At 35.7% G+C, this 14,935-nt stretch overlaps 2 protein-coding genes across 2 annotated transcripts in view; one reads left to right on the plus strand and one right to left on the minus strand.

The window, feature by feature from the left end:
- olfml3a (olfactomedin-like 3a) overlaps window positions 1–2,060 on the plus strand; it is a 7,326-nt gene extending 5,266 nt beyond the window's left edge. Inside the window, exon 3 of the mRNA XM_043225303.1 lies at window positions 795–2,060. Within this exon, the coding sequence (XP_043081238.1) occupies window positions 795–1,585 (791 nt within the window). The 3' untranslated portion in view covers window positions 1,586–2,060. The remainder of the gene's footprint in view (window positions 1–794) is intronic.
- Window positions 2,061–3,373: 1,313 nt separating this feature from the next.
- Window positions 3,374–14,935, minus strand: part of syt6a (synaptotagmin VIa) — a 46,165-nt gene continuing 34,603 nt past the window's right edge. The window contains exons 3-7 of the mRNA XM_043225302.1: window positions 13,342–13,900; window positions 9,542–9,662; window positions 7,713–7,884; window positions 6,308–6,458; window positions 3,374–5,272 (exon numbers count right to left, since the gene is read on the minus strand). Of these exons, the coding sequence (XP_043081237.1) occupies window positions 5,201–5,272; window positions 6,308–6,458; window positions 7,713–7,884; window positions 9,542–9,662; window positions 13,342–13,900 (1,075 nt within the window). The 3' untranslated portion in view covers window positions 3,374–5,200. The remainder of the gene's footprint in view (window positions 5,273–6,307; window positions 6,459–7,712; window positions 7,885–9,541; window positions 9,663–13,341; window positions 13,901–14,935) is intronic.

Raw genomic sequence — 14,935 nt, forward strand, 5'->3', positions numbered from 1 at the left:
GAAAGAAAGAAAGAAAGAAAGAAAGAAAGAAAGAAAGAAAGAAAAAAGAAAGTAAGCAAAAAGAAAGAAAGAAAGTAAGAAAGAAAGAAAGAAAGAAAGAAAGAAAGAAAGAAAGAAAGAAAGAAAGAAATGAAAAGTTGTATTACTGTCCCAAACATTTAAAATAAAGAGAAGTACTGACAAGGGAATGCACAAATAAAAAAGTGCAAAAAATAAAAATATATTAGTATATATTTGATTGAACAATTGCTATAAGCTTTATATTATACAAGCTTTATATATATATACATTATATACTATAGACTATATTTAATATACTAAAGAATATTTTTATTCATATTACATATACGCAATCTGACTCCCTTTAATTTGTTGAATATGTTTAACTGAATTTTAGCTGCAAAATTTGACAAAATATGACAGAAGGATCTATTAAAACTCTAAATGTTAATCTTATAAATTTTCCCAATGGCCTGTGTTTTATAATGAAGAGTATTACCAGTCATCCTGCTTAAGCCCCACACAATCCTCCCTTGCCTGCACATTTGTAACAGCAGACATGACATTTCAGGGGGAACTGTCACCGCTGAGGGCTTCCAATGTCAGTGTTCTTGGTTCATTTCTTTAATAAAGTAAAACAAGGGTTTAAACTCACAACCCTGGCTTCATTTTTCATAAAGCTGTCTTCCGGTGCTTGTGCAAACTAAGCAGTCTGTATAAATTGCTTTCGGAGCTTGCCATATTAATCACAAGACGCTTCTCTGACATTAATCGTGTTTTGTTTTCACCGTCAGTGTGCGTGAACATCGTATCCAGTCTAAAAGCGATGAAGATCCTTAAGAGATTGGGAAGCCCGAAAGGTGCCTGGACCAAAGATGCCAGATCGGCAAAAGTCTATGTCTTCAACGGGACATCCGACAACGCGCTGTACGAGTTTAAATCCGTGCGAGAGCTCTTGGCGTCACCGGGCTTATCTAAAGGCAAGCAGATCACCGTGCCCATCGCTTGGAGCGGAACCGGTCATGCGGTCTACGACGGCTTTCTCTATTACGTCAGTGAAAGTTCAGAGCTCCAAGTTATCAAGTATGACCTCAAGAACGGTTTGGTTGCAGACGGCGCGGTTTTTCCCCTGAACGACCGCAGCCCGGTATACCAGCTCAATCCAGAGACGCTGGTGGACATGGTGGCGGATGAGGATGGACTATGGGCTCTGTACCCGGCTGGAGACACTATTAATCTTGCTAAGATGGATATAGATTCTCTGGATATAGAGCAGATGTGGGACACAGGGTGTCCGAGGAATAACGCTGAAGCTGCTTTTATTGTCTGCGGCACGGTTTATGTGGTTTACAACACCAAGCCCCCGAGCCGCTCGCGTGTGCAGTGTGTGTTTGACGTGAACGACATGGTCAGCAGCGGAGAGGCCCCTTTGATTTATTTCCCAAGGCGCTACGGGGCCCATTCTAGCCTCAAGTACAATCCTGAGGAGAGGCAGCTCTATGCTTGGGATGATGGCTACCAGATTCTGTATAAACTAGCGTTGAAGAAGAAGTTATGGGCGATTATGCCACCACCTGAGGAATAGTGGCCTTTTTTTTTAGCTCTTAAAGGGCTGTATGTTCTTGGGTACAAAAAATTTGTGCTTTTCCTAAAGGGATCGTTGTGCCATTATTTACTCACCCTCATTGTGAAGTCTGTATGGATTCATTTGTTCTAAAGAAAACATTTTGATGCAGTGTGTAACACAGCTGTAGGTGAATGAAAACATCAAGCACATTTTTAAATCCGAACGTGCACAGTGTATAAAGCCCCAAGCCATTTCATGTTAATGAAAAGATAGCATATTGCCCACTCATTTGTTGCTCTTTTCCTGTTGGTTCTGAATGAAAATGAAAACTCATTCTTTGCCACTTGGGGCCACATTTGAAGCTTTAAAAGCTCACACAAACCCTGCTTTAAATTAAATCGACCTATCACCGGAGAGGTTGGGAAAAATGTTTCGTTTGGGAGTTGTTGATCAAATAAGATAAAAATAAATGCATATTATGGAAACGAGGAAATGAAAGTGTTTGTTCACCTTGTGTGCATGTTAGCCCAGTTGTTTGGAGCTAAAAGCAAAATATGAACCTTTCATAACCCATAATAGGGGCACTTTAAACTACTTTAATTTGGATCTTCACACCATATATGTAAAAAACTGTTATACATGTATATGTATAAATGTGTATATATATGTGTATATATACATGCACACATACATGCACCTGTCATTTTATGTAATTTTTCTGCAGAACTAATTTCAAATAAATTAAATAGGTCTGTTTATCACACAAAACAGAATACTTGAAATATATAATTTAGTTTCCCATTATAATTAATTGGTCAACGGAATCAAGTATACAAAAAAGGGTTTTGGAACAACTCGAGGGTGAGTAAATTATGACAAAATAAACATTTTTAAGTGAACTAATTCTTTACCTTTAAGAATATACATGTATATTGCTTTTGTTGCACAATTTTATTAGAAATCCGAGACAATGCTAACTCACCATTTGTGATTTGATATTCAAAAGACTGCAACATTCAGAAGAAGCCACTCCATCCTTGAAATGACCGAACCAACATTTTTATTTTGCCTTTTTTGAAATACAAGAACCTTTTCAAACATTACAAGTTATATTGCAAGTACAAATGATCAATACAAAATTAGAAAGTTGTTCAGATTCACAAGGGGGCAAAAACAGGTTGTTAAAACACCAGCACACAGTTGTTAGTGATGAGGTAAAGAACCAGATCTGAACCTTATGAACTTTACATTCACCTACAGAAACACACTCTATGTTATCGGAGTATTACAACATTAGTGATAGTGTAAAAACAGGACCAAAAAGTTGTACTTTGTCACAACCATTTCTTCAACAAGTTGACTTGGAATTTTTAAGATTCTGTTAAAATAGTAAATCTATTTTTACTATATAGAAATATTTAAAGCTTAACAGATACCCTAGGAGATGACGGAGGACATTGTGTAATACTAGCCCCATGTGCCATGAATATTTTAAGATATTTCGGCAACACCAACTGGAGATCAGTGTAAAGTCTTTGCTCTGGTATCTTGAGCTATGCCCCGCCATCTGTGACAAAGAACTTCCTGCATAGTAGGTCGTTTCTATCATGGGTCATCTCTTGTGCATTGAATCTTTTCTTATTTGAAACATACAGAAGTTCTGAGCTAATGTCATTTCTGTGCATTTATGTCATTTGTTTCCAGCATATGCAGTGTTGTAGTTTCTTTTCCTTTTGATTTTTTTAAATGAATGAATGACAGTTGAAACTAACTACAGTAATCATAATTTAGTATTTAGCTGGATTTGCCTGAGCATCTCTGTTAACTTAAAATTTCAAGTAAAACCGTGTCATGAACGAATCATGTAAAACAAAAAGATTGAAACCACAGGGATAAACAAATCAAATATTGAGGGCAATAAAAAGTATTGACTTTTGTTTAATCATTTATGACGTTAAAAATGTAAAAAGTAACAATAATTATTATTTTGATCGCTCAGTTTAGCTTTGTTGAGTTTTATAGATTCTAAGAAGAATTCTTGGGCAGCATGGCATTAATTTTGTCGTTTTACATTTACAATAGTTATTTACTTAATTTAATTTATTGGATTGTTTGATTATACCAATAATTGATTCGCAATTTAATTCACATGAAAATATTTATCTAAAGATGAACGTTAGTTAATTGCCTATTTTACATTTTATAATGTTAACCCTGCTCCTTTATACAGTACAGAATATGAATATATTTGATAAATTTCAGCGTATATTGTTTACTCAAGACATTTTCCCAGACAATATGTCAAAAAAAACTGAAAACTTTGACAGTCCAATTTAACTCACAATGAAATTACATGTCAAAAGATGAACGAGTTGTCAACATTAGATTGAAACAGCAGGAGGATTCAAAGAGGAATTGAGTTGATATTAAAAGCAGTGCTACTAAGATACAGAACAGCTTCTGTAGCTCTTTAAATGCTATTACAACAAATTGAATAAAAGCCACATAAATCAAATCAGACCTTTATGTATATTTCAGCACTTTTACTTTAAAGGAATAGTTCACCGACAAATAAAAATTCTGTAATCATTTACTCAACCGGGCTGTTTTGGGTCACCATTGACATCCATAGTATATATTTTTTTCCTACTATGGAAATGAATGGTGACCCGAAACAACCTGGTTAAAAACTTTCTTTCTTAAAATATTTTTTTCTGTTTTCATCAAAACAAAGAAACAAAAACATTCATACAGACGTAGATCTACTTGAGGGTGAGTAAATAAGTGAACTATTCCTTTAAATGACCACTTTTGTACTCGAGGTCTTGCCAATGAATATTAATGTAATCACATACGTTTATTCAGCTACATGTGAAGAGTTTTTGTGTGTGAACAGGAACTTCTTTACACGTAAACATCTTTGTTTTGGCAAGAAATAATGGAAAAATTTGTTGTGCTCTGATAAATTTTGTCTCTTTTTACACACAACATTTACACAACATCTATAAACTGCTAAATATTGAAATATTCTTCATAAAACGTGTACCTTCACACATTTTTCATACGAGGATTTGACAGAGAAAATGCTTTGTTGTTAGTATACAGCACGTGACAAATCCATTCGCTTCTTTTTTTTCTCACTCACGCAAAACAGTATTTTCCACGCCGTTCTTTCTGACCTCATTCTCAGTACTTCCAAAAGTTGATCGTACTTTCAAAGTCTTTAGATCTGAGCATAGCCATCTACAAAGAGCCTTGCGGTGTTGTGCGGAAACTTCTGTTTGCGCATAGACCGCTTGCAGAACACCGCGTCGGATTTCAACTGCTTCAGGAAAATTCATATTGGAACGAAACATCTCCGCTGACGATACCGAGCTATTCTAGGAACACGACGTTGGCTTTTGAATAGTATTCTAGGTTTGTACAACACTCCCAAGAATTGACTGAGGATCGTACGGACTGGAACAGCTTGAACATGAGGAACATCAGACAGCAAAGACAGCAGGATCTTAGATCAGTGTTTGGGAACCATCTAAAACAACCCATAGGTGAAATTGGAAATAGCAGGGCTCTCGTTTTCATCCGAGTGGCAAACGGAGGATCCCGAGCCTGTAGTTTTACATATGGCTCTGATCAAGGGCTGGCGGGAGGTTTGGGGGAGGGACAAGACCCCTGGCTGTCAAAACTTGCCGTTCTAGCTTTCCACTGCAAGAGAAGACATGTGAAAAACCCATCAACGAGAGCATTATAGAGCAGTTTATTGTTATAGCAGAAGAGCTGCACCCTGTAGATAGCAAATAAAGTTTACATTTCTAATGTTATATTACAAGTTGAACATACGCTGCTATTGGCTAACTATTTTCTACGATAAAAATATTTGTAAAAATAATAAATAAATATATACTGTTTTGATTATACTGAGTAAAGAAAAAAATCACTATATAGTAATAATCACAAACTCTCTGTTTTCTTCATCACTGGAGCAATATGAAAAGGATAAAACAGCATTTAATTATAATTTATTTGATATGTCAAACCTCTAACCCATGACCAGTTCTACTGGAAAACTGCACACTTGGCAAGCCTGAACTAATCTATTCCATCAAAACTTACAAAAAAACAAATATAACACATTTAATTACCAAAAACAAATGATTTGCAGTCTGTGAAAGCCTTTGTTTATTGCTCAGACTTACTTAATTAACTCTTCAGATTAAAGAGCAAGAGCTACACCTCCAAAAAATAGATGCCCAGACACGACCTCAACTGAATCAAAGCTATTATTTTCAATTCAGTTTTTTTAGTTCCTTGCTGTTTGTTCAAAACAAAGGCAATATTTATTAAAACTGTATATTGTTTTTAACCGTACAAAAACATGAATGCAGTAAACAAAGAAACCAAAATGTAATAACTTGCCATTTGCATAGGGCCAAATAAAATTTTCCCCTTCATGATCAACTCCTGACCACAGGTCAGAAAGAGGACCGACTTTCAGTTAAAATCAAAGCACTGGCATATTCTTCTCATGCATTATTCATAAAGCACAGTACAAATGAGGATGTGACTAGAGGGATCTGAATGTTTACAAAGAAAGATTAGTGACTGGTCAGAAATGAATTCTGGAAATTAAATTTGCACATAGAAAACTCAGCTCTTAGTTCTATATAAACAGTAATTCAAAGCGCTATTATATCTACCCCTCATATGTGTGTTTACATTTGCTGAAGGGGGGATACTTGCCTCTTTTTCAGACTTTTTTGGTTCCAGCAGGGGGTGCCAGTGTGCAATTGGTTTTCGGGGGTATGCGAGCATCTCGTTCCAGTGGTCTCTACCTAAACCTTCAGCACTACTGCCCAAACGGCACACACCAATTATCTCATTGTGCCCCACCCTGAAAAAAAAGAATTATTTGTTACAAAAATGATCTATACATCTGTATATACTTTTAATGTAACAGAATATTTCAAAAAATCTTTACCCATCCTCAGGTCATCCAAGACCTATTACATCACTTGCTCTCCAGTGGATCCTCTGCAGTGAATGGGTGCCGTCAGAATGAGAGATCGAACAGCTCATAAAAACATGACAATAATCCATGTTTTTTCAGCTATTTGGAACCCATTCAGTGCAGACGATCCTTTGGCGAACAAGCGAAGTTTGATGAAGAAACGCACTCATCTGGATCTTGGATGGCCCGAGGATGAATACATTTTCAGCGTTTTCTTTTTTCAGCGAACTGTTCCTTTAAAGTGATCTAGATTCACACTGGCAATGAATAATACACCAAAGTTTGCATGACCTAAAAGCCTTTTGTTAAAAGATAATGATATGAGTTTGTATGTCAGCTCAACTAAGCTCTTTTGCAAAATGGTATCTGTGTAAAAATATGTGCATATTCAGAGAGAGAAGATGATGTGCCACGGGAAAAAGAAATCAGCATACATTTACCTCAGCGGTGCTGAACTTTACGTGAGTCCTTTTGTGAACCCACAAAAGAGAATTGTGAAATAGCAGTTTCTGACATTTATTAGAGTGTGTTTTCCTTTCTCAGAAACTCTCAGTACCACAAACAGACTGTTTGAGACTTGAGACTGTTGGGTAAAATATATATGCACCTGGTTCTTTGCCCAGTCACCCGCCTGTAGAGGGGTGAGTGCTAAATGCTCTGACACCTGACCTTTTCCTCTTCCTACTAAAGCACATGAACCATGAGATTATTCAGATGTCTGGTGTTCCTGCTATTCTAACGTTTCTTGTACAGGTTGCTATTTGTCATGTAGTTCAGTTTAATTGGCATGACAACCGACGAATAAAGCATTTTTAGATTAAGAATGTGTAAAAAAAAATGAAAACAAAAGATCCATCTTGAATAAATCAGCTTCCCTCCAGCAGCCTGAATTGCAAAAGTCAATTTTGTCATAATTTTCTCAAGTTATTTTTAAACTGGTCAATTGTCAATAACAAATAAAAACAGTTTCCCCCATTCTATTACAAAGAATAGGGGTAATGTGGACTCGTTTGACAGTTAAGATACTTTTGAAGTCACAAAATACAAATATTTGCAACAATGTAAATGATGACGGAATTTTTACCGTCTCTTTAAATTTCAATTTAAAAATGATAAATAGCTGTTTGAGTTACTCACAGGTCATAGTCCATGACTGAGATGTGCAAGCTGACTTGGTCCATGCTTTCTGGAGGGATGTCAAAGATAATGGCCTCATTATAAGTGGGATTCAGGGTGTTTTTCTTTGTTGTGGTCTTCTTCTTTTTCAGGCGTCTTCCATCACAAATGAGGGATACTTTCACATAGGGATCTGCACAGAGAGAACGCCGACATCAGTTCAGCTCAAAAAAACTGTTATCAGTTTCCCTCTTGCCGTTTGAGCTTTTATATAAACGATATTTAAACGTATTGTAGTATCCACTAGTTCCAATTAATTAATCTTCGAACAATAGCTTGAAGTTGATGAGTATTAGATGAGAAGATTAGAAATGAATACCGGATATCTTCATTGAGCCATCTTAATATTCAGTGTGAATGGAAGGCCATTGAGATTTAGGACTTTAATGGCATGACTCGACTGCTGATTCTGATATCAGAGCTGCATACTGATTTCCATCTCTCTCCATCATCGCACAATTTGTCTGATCTATTATGCTTGTACATTAGCGAGCCATAAACTACTTCCAGCTTGGGCAGAACAAATCAGACGAGAAGTACTCGTTCTGACATCGAATTTGCTTGGGGCACTTCTTAATAGATATTATCCAGTTCGTGTGAATTCAATTTTACTGCAGATGAAAAACGTTTACTCTTCAGCAGATTAAAGTAAAAATGTCTGGTGTGAGACACACTGTGTCATTATAAGGGGAAAAAAACCAAGATAGTGTGAGTAATTCACGTTACTGGAGCTTAAAATCGTTCCCCGCATCATATTCGGAGCGTTTCTTCAGACTTTCGGGTTTAATGCGCTCAGTGATGCTGCTTATTTACCTTTGGGAAATTTTGTTTATGACAGACAGAACAAAAGTCAATTTGGAACACAAAGCAATGATTAGAACATGCGGGAAATGCGCATTAACCATATATGGGAAAACAGAAGAGGTTTCCAGAAACCATAAAACCAAATGGAGCAATTATCGGGAGAATGGTGCCACTTTTTACTTCTGTTGTCCTCTTGGCAAAGAGAAATGAAACAGAGGTAAAAGTAACACACATAATTATATTTCAGAGAGTGTCAAGAGGTTTGAATCACTGAGGAAGGCATGAATGATTTATATTTCAAAGGAGACCTATTATGGCCTGTTTTATAATATGTAATATAAGTCTCTGGTGTCCCCAAAATGTGTCCGTGAAGATTCGGCTTAAAATACCTCTCAGATCACTTATTCTATTTTTTTTTTTTGAAAATGCCAATTGTGAGTGAAAGCTCAGAATGTTTCTTTAAATGCAAATGAGCTGCTGCTCCCTGCCCCCTTTTTTTTTATAAATAATTCTGTACCTGTGCGTTTACAGCTTGTACCTTACATACTCTGCTAAAAACCTGTTTGGTTTTGATTATTATGTCTATGAAGCTGCAATCATGCTGATCAAGGCATGATAATAATAATATCCCCTTTCTGCATCACATGGGAAGTGAAATCTGAGCGTCTTGCAGAGAAAGGCTTACCAAAAAAAAAAAAAAAAATGGTGTTGGTGATGCACAGAGCAATTAAAGCAATTAAATGCTGAAAAAGTCAGATTTTCCTTATATGTCATCTTTAAATCAAACTATTAACGTAGATTAAAAATATAAATAAAAATATAAACCTGACAAGAAGAGGTTTAATATTTGTTTAGAATATGTTTTATTTTAAAGAACTTTTTCTACCCTTTTGTGCTTATGGCTCATTTCTCCCCCACTCTCTCCTGCTTCTAATCTCATGTCTGTATTTTGATGGTTAAAGGCGGTAAAGCTGATGAAATGCTACCTGAATATCCTGTAATGTCCATTGCCTTTAGGTTCCTGCATTTGATGACAGTGAGTGTTAATCTGCCCGCCGTAGGTAGGTAGCAGAGTGAGAACATGATCTCCCCAAGGTCCACGCTCTCCTGTCACACAGACACACACAAATCAATGTAGCATGATGTATAAGCACATTTTGCTATAAAGGTCACCTTTTCAATTCCATAACACCAGATAATAGTGATAAAAACAGTAATTGTGCAATAATGTACCAGAGACAGGCACTGTTCCCCAGCAACACTCACGGTCAAGATCAAAAACCAATTCCGTCACATAAAGAGTCACGATTGTGAGATAAATGGTACATAAAACGTAGAAAATATGAGATAAAACTACAATGAAAAGACAAATTAATGAGGTCAAAATTCAGACAGAAAGTCCAAGATGACATGAATGGAAAAACGTTTTTTTTTTTCTTTTTGTTATTAAGTTTTTTTTTTGTTGCCTCAATCATGATTTTATCTCATAATTTAGACTTCTTTAAATCATAATTACTGTGTTTTATGTCCTAATTGACTAATTTAGCAAACCATGATTTTTTTTATGTTGTGGAAACAGGCTTCTATAATAATGCACCAATGCTATGGCTTCCCATCATTAGAGGCATTTCATTTGTGAACAAATCTATGTTTGTGAAGAAATGTTATAAATGAGTCATTGCATCAGTACTGACAGTGCACCATTTATTATTCACTTTTGCATTTGCACAATGCCTAAAAAAGATACTATAAAAATAGAAAGTCAGTCAGTATAGGTTTTTTTTTGCTAAAAGCTAGTTAGCATTGCTAGAAGTTATTTATTGGTTTTTGAGGATGTGCTTTGGCATTTTGACTATATGAGTTGGGTTTAACAAGCCTACGACTCAATATTGAGGTCTAAAGGAGTCCTGTTTGGTCCAATACAGCCACGGCGACCAATTAGCTGTGATTCTCCAAGTCACGCTGCTCTCCCGGACACCACTCAGGCAAACCGTTAATTAAAAGTCAACACTCCTAAACACACCGGCCTTTCCACCAGGGCACAAGGTCTATCATTCTCCTCACAGCTGATCCAAGCGGGTTTCTTTTAGATCTGTCTAGATAAAATAAACAAACCCAGCAAAACATTTTAATAGGAACAGCGGTATTTTTAGACTTCAAGACCACCCACTTTTCTGAAAGTTAAGCATGTGCAAGGCAAAGGCGAAGGCTGCTATCTGACGGTGCTGGAGTTAGCGTGTTAGCATCATCCTCTCAGCGGTATTAAGTCTGGTGTAAATATTAATCACTTTAAATGAGCTCAGTAAGCCACTCTCTGACGGACATATCCCATGACTCCCCTACTTGTGGCTTAATGTCTCTCTAGCCCTCTAAGGTGATTATTTGCAGGTTGTGCTTCAGTATCACATAGGACTTTTTAAGTAGATTGATGGATGGCTAAATGCGAGCTTGAGAGATGAAAAAATGTTTCAGAAAAATATTTGTAAAGCGAGTAAACTTTACGCAAATAAATTATTAGATATTAAAGGAAATGTTGAATATTTATATAATGTTTTATGGTGGCACAGGATAAAAAAGTGATTTGACAAAAAAATTCTAATAAAATAATGAAGCATAAAAATGATGTCTGATTTCCAAAGAGTAACGATTTGAGACCATAGTGAATATTACTAATTTTACTATTAGTCTGACCAAATCAAATTCCTTCAAGTCAAGGTTCACTCTCCTTCGGTCCCCGAGCTCATTAAGTGACTTAATGAATTAGCAAATGTCCTTCTGTCCCAAGTCCACCTGGCAAAGTCTTTTGGACTCAATTTAAAGGGACAGTTCTCCCCAAAATCAAAGTTGTGTCACCATTTACCAAAAGCACAAGTAGATATATAATTGTTTTTGCTCTTTTCCTTTTAATTAAAATAAATAGTACTCTGTTATCAAGTTTTTAAAATGTATAAAATATTCCAAGTCTCCTGAAACCAAGCTAGAAGAGAAATTAGATGTAAGCGATGTTTCTCATACAGTCGTCTCATCTGATCTAATTTTATATATATTTATTTAAATATTGCATAATGATGATGATTTCGCACCATGTTTGATGTCAGTATTTTAAATCCCATTGATTCTTGTATTTCCTGAAATCAATTAACACATAATTTGAACAAAGCTGCATAGTTAAATATCAATTATAAATGTGCTTTTAATCATTTTTGAACTTGACAGCGCCTAACTTGAATTGTATGGTTCATCATGTCATTTTTCTGAGCTTGTTTTTAACTTGTGTTGTATGAAAAGAGTTAACAGAGTTAACATCCTGCTTAAAATCTCCTTTTGTGTTCATTGAAAAACAGAATATAATGCAGACATGAAATGAGTAAACGATCATTTCTGAGTGAACTACCCCTTTCGATAGCTTTGAAAAGAAGTGCTTTGAGTTCCAGATTCAAATTTCCTGCCAAGTGCAATAGAATGTGTGCTTCTATTCAAGGGGCAGCCGGCCTCCTGCCATGAAAGCAATAACCACAGGTTTATTGAATCGCTCTTCTGAGAATAGCTGTAAATCTAGAAAACCGAGAGAAATAAGACTCATCCAGGAGCAGTTAAAGTTCAAATAGCTTGCCATTATGTAGTGATCAGCTAACCTCAGATGACCTCAGGGTCTATTTTAGAGGTTAATTTAAGTATTTAATATTATGCTGTGATTGGCAGCACCTCTTATTAGTGGCCGTTACGAAAATTAGGCAATTATTTTGTCCACACATACACAATCAGCATGTGTCAGTCATCTTCAGTCAATTACTAGCTTATCTGTGTGTTAATGAGAGTAGGGTAGTACTCTTGTTAATGTGGCAGTCTTAGCATCAGCGGGTTATTGTGTCTGAATTTTTCCAGACCGTGTCAATAATGCAACAAGCTAATTCACATACCTTAGCTGGCACCTAACAGCCTTGTTATTTAGAGTCAATGATTTTTTTTAATCTACACAAACCGTCTGAGCAGTGCAATATAAACTTGCTGAAGTTTAGGGTCCTTTCTTCTCTTGCCAACCAAAATGAAGCTATTTTGCAGAATGCTGCAGATGAACAATATTTATCAAGCTTGACTAACCGGGTTTATATTATCTTGAGATTCAGTGGGGTCCAAAAGTTTAAGACTATATAGAAAACATTACCATGCCGAGGTTCGGGGTCAGAACGATTTTTTGTGTTTTTTTGAAAAAGTTTCTGTTTAATATTTCTGATTAATATTTTATGTAAACTGTGATTTCTTTTGTACAGGACTCCTAAATAAATAGAAATTATTTTTGTGTAATAGATTATTATTTTGCAATCATATACTGTGATTTTTATCATTTCAAAAAAGAAATAAATAAATCATACAGTCCCAAACCTTTTGAATGGTAGTTAATTTAATATAAATGTAATATAAAGTTGTAATATATAATAAATTAAATGTAAGATTAAATAAATATCATATTAATGATAAATAATTAAATAAATTGAAATTGTTCAATTGTTAATTTGTAATTCCTTGTATATTTTATATTTTACAATTCAACTTTAAATTGTTATGCTCCAGATTGAATTAATAATTAAAAATGTGTACTAAAAACTAGTGATCTTATACTTTTGCACCCCATTGTATATTGATTTGCACACCTGCTAAGCACCTGATCGATACATCTGATCTGCTTACTGTGCATCTCTGCCCATAAAAGAATCGACAGCAGGATTTGTACCATCACGATTTGGCAAACACATCAAGAGAAAAGAGAGCAGCAGGGTTCTCTTACAGAGGTAGCATACTGAATGTCTTTCCAGATGGAGGTCTCCCTTGAGAGATCAGACACTTCAAACAGATTGTCCAGTATGACCTCCCCGATCATATCGTGCCGTGAGAACCTGTCAAAGTCGAAAACACTGAGATGGAGTTTCCTGACGGGAAGCTCATCGTAGGGTACCGGAAACTGGAAGGACTCGTCAAACGTGGGGTTGAGCGTTTTACGGTGAACTCGTGTCTGGAACTTCTGCTTCCGATCCGGCAGCAGGTAGATCTTGACATACGGGTCGGAGCTGCCGCAAAGGTCTTTGGCTGGGAGATCAAATGCCTTGAGTATCTTGACAAGCAACATCTCGTTCTCATAGTCATAGCGGAGGGAAAAGTTGATCTTGCCGCAGTTTTTGCCGCCTTTGCTGTTGCCGGATTCGTCGTTCTCTGTGGTCATTTGCTTGTAGAGTTCAGGCTTGATACGGCCAATGCTGGTTGGTTGCTCATCCACATCATAGTCATCTCCCAGGTCCAGACTCCCTACCTGCATTTGACGGGGAAGGTGGCGTTTGAAGGAACTATGCCTGGAAAGAGGAGATAAAGAAGCGAAAGAGTAGCATGAGTGATTTGATGAGTGTTCAGAAAAAGTTGGATTAAAAACTGAACGATTGCCCAAAGCAATTTTTTTTTTTTTTTTTTTATGAAAATCTTTAATTTAAAGTTAACATTTTCTCTTTAATATTATAATTCTTCTCATTTTTAATCGTAATATAATATTAATAAATATCATATTACACACATTCCGTCACTGAAACTAATGGTGCAGAAATTTGTTACATTTCACAATTAATTACAAATAAATGGCAAGTTAAAAAATACACTGTACAAAAATAATGTACAATGTGCTAGTTTAAAAAAATATAAAACCACAAATATATGCATATACATACATATATATGCATACATGTGTTGTTGTTGTTTTCACCTACCTTAATTGTCTAAGTGTGTTCAACTGTGTCTAGTTAATTAAGTGATTTCATGTGTGTATCTAAGTTCCAGTTTGCTTCTGTTTATTCGTCTGTTCTTATCTTTAATATGTGTGGTTTTTGTTCTGCCTGCCTGCTTCCTTGCTTCCTAGAGGATTAAAACTGTTTAAGTTTATTTTCTTGTTGAGTGCTCCTGCTCCCAAACCACACATGACATGACATATACATATATATATATATATATATATATATATATATATATATATATATATATATATATATATATGATGCACAGGTGTATAATGAAACAGCATGATTATTGAACAACATATCATACATACTACATACTTTCTATTTTAAAAGGAAGGTCCACAACATGGTCTTTTTCCGTCAAAATTTTTTCTTATCCAATAAAATACATGGCCAATATTGTGTGGTTACCCATTGAAATGAACCGGTTTGGCCCTTTAATTCTAGTGAAGACAAATCTGCAGAACAAAAGAGAACATTTCTTTTATTCATTACGTAACAGCTTTTCACAAAAGGAGCGTTAAGATAAATTCTGGTGTAGTTAATGCAACTGCATATTATTAAATATGAATAAAAACACTGCTGTGCCAAAGCTCTGTACAA

Source organism: Puntigrus tetrazona, chromosome 23 (assembly GCF_018831695.1).
Source record: "Puntigrus tetrazona isolate hp1 chromosome 23, ASM1883169v1, whole genome shotgun sequence".
In the NCBI taxonomy this organism is placed as follows: Eukaryota; Metazoa; Chordata; class Actinopteri; order Cypriniformes; family Cyprinidae; genus Puntigrus; species Puntigrus tetrazona.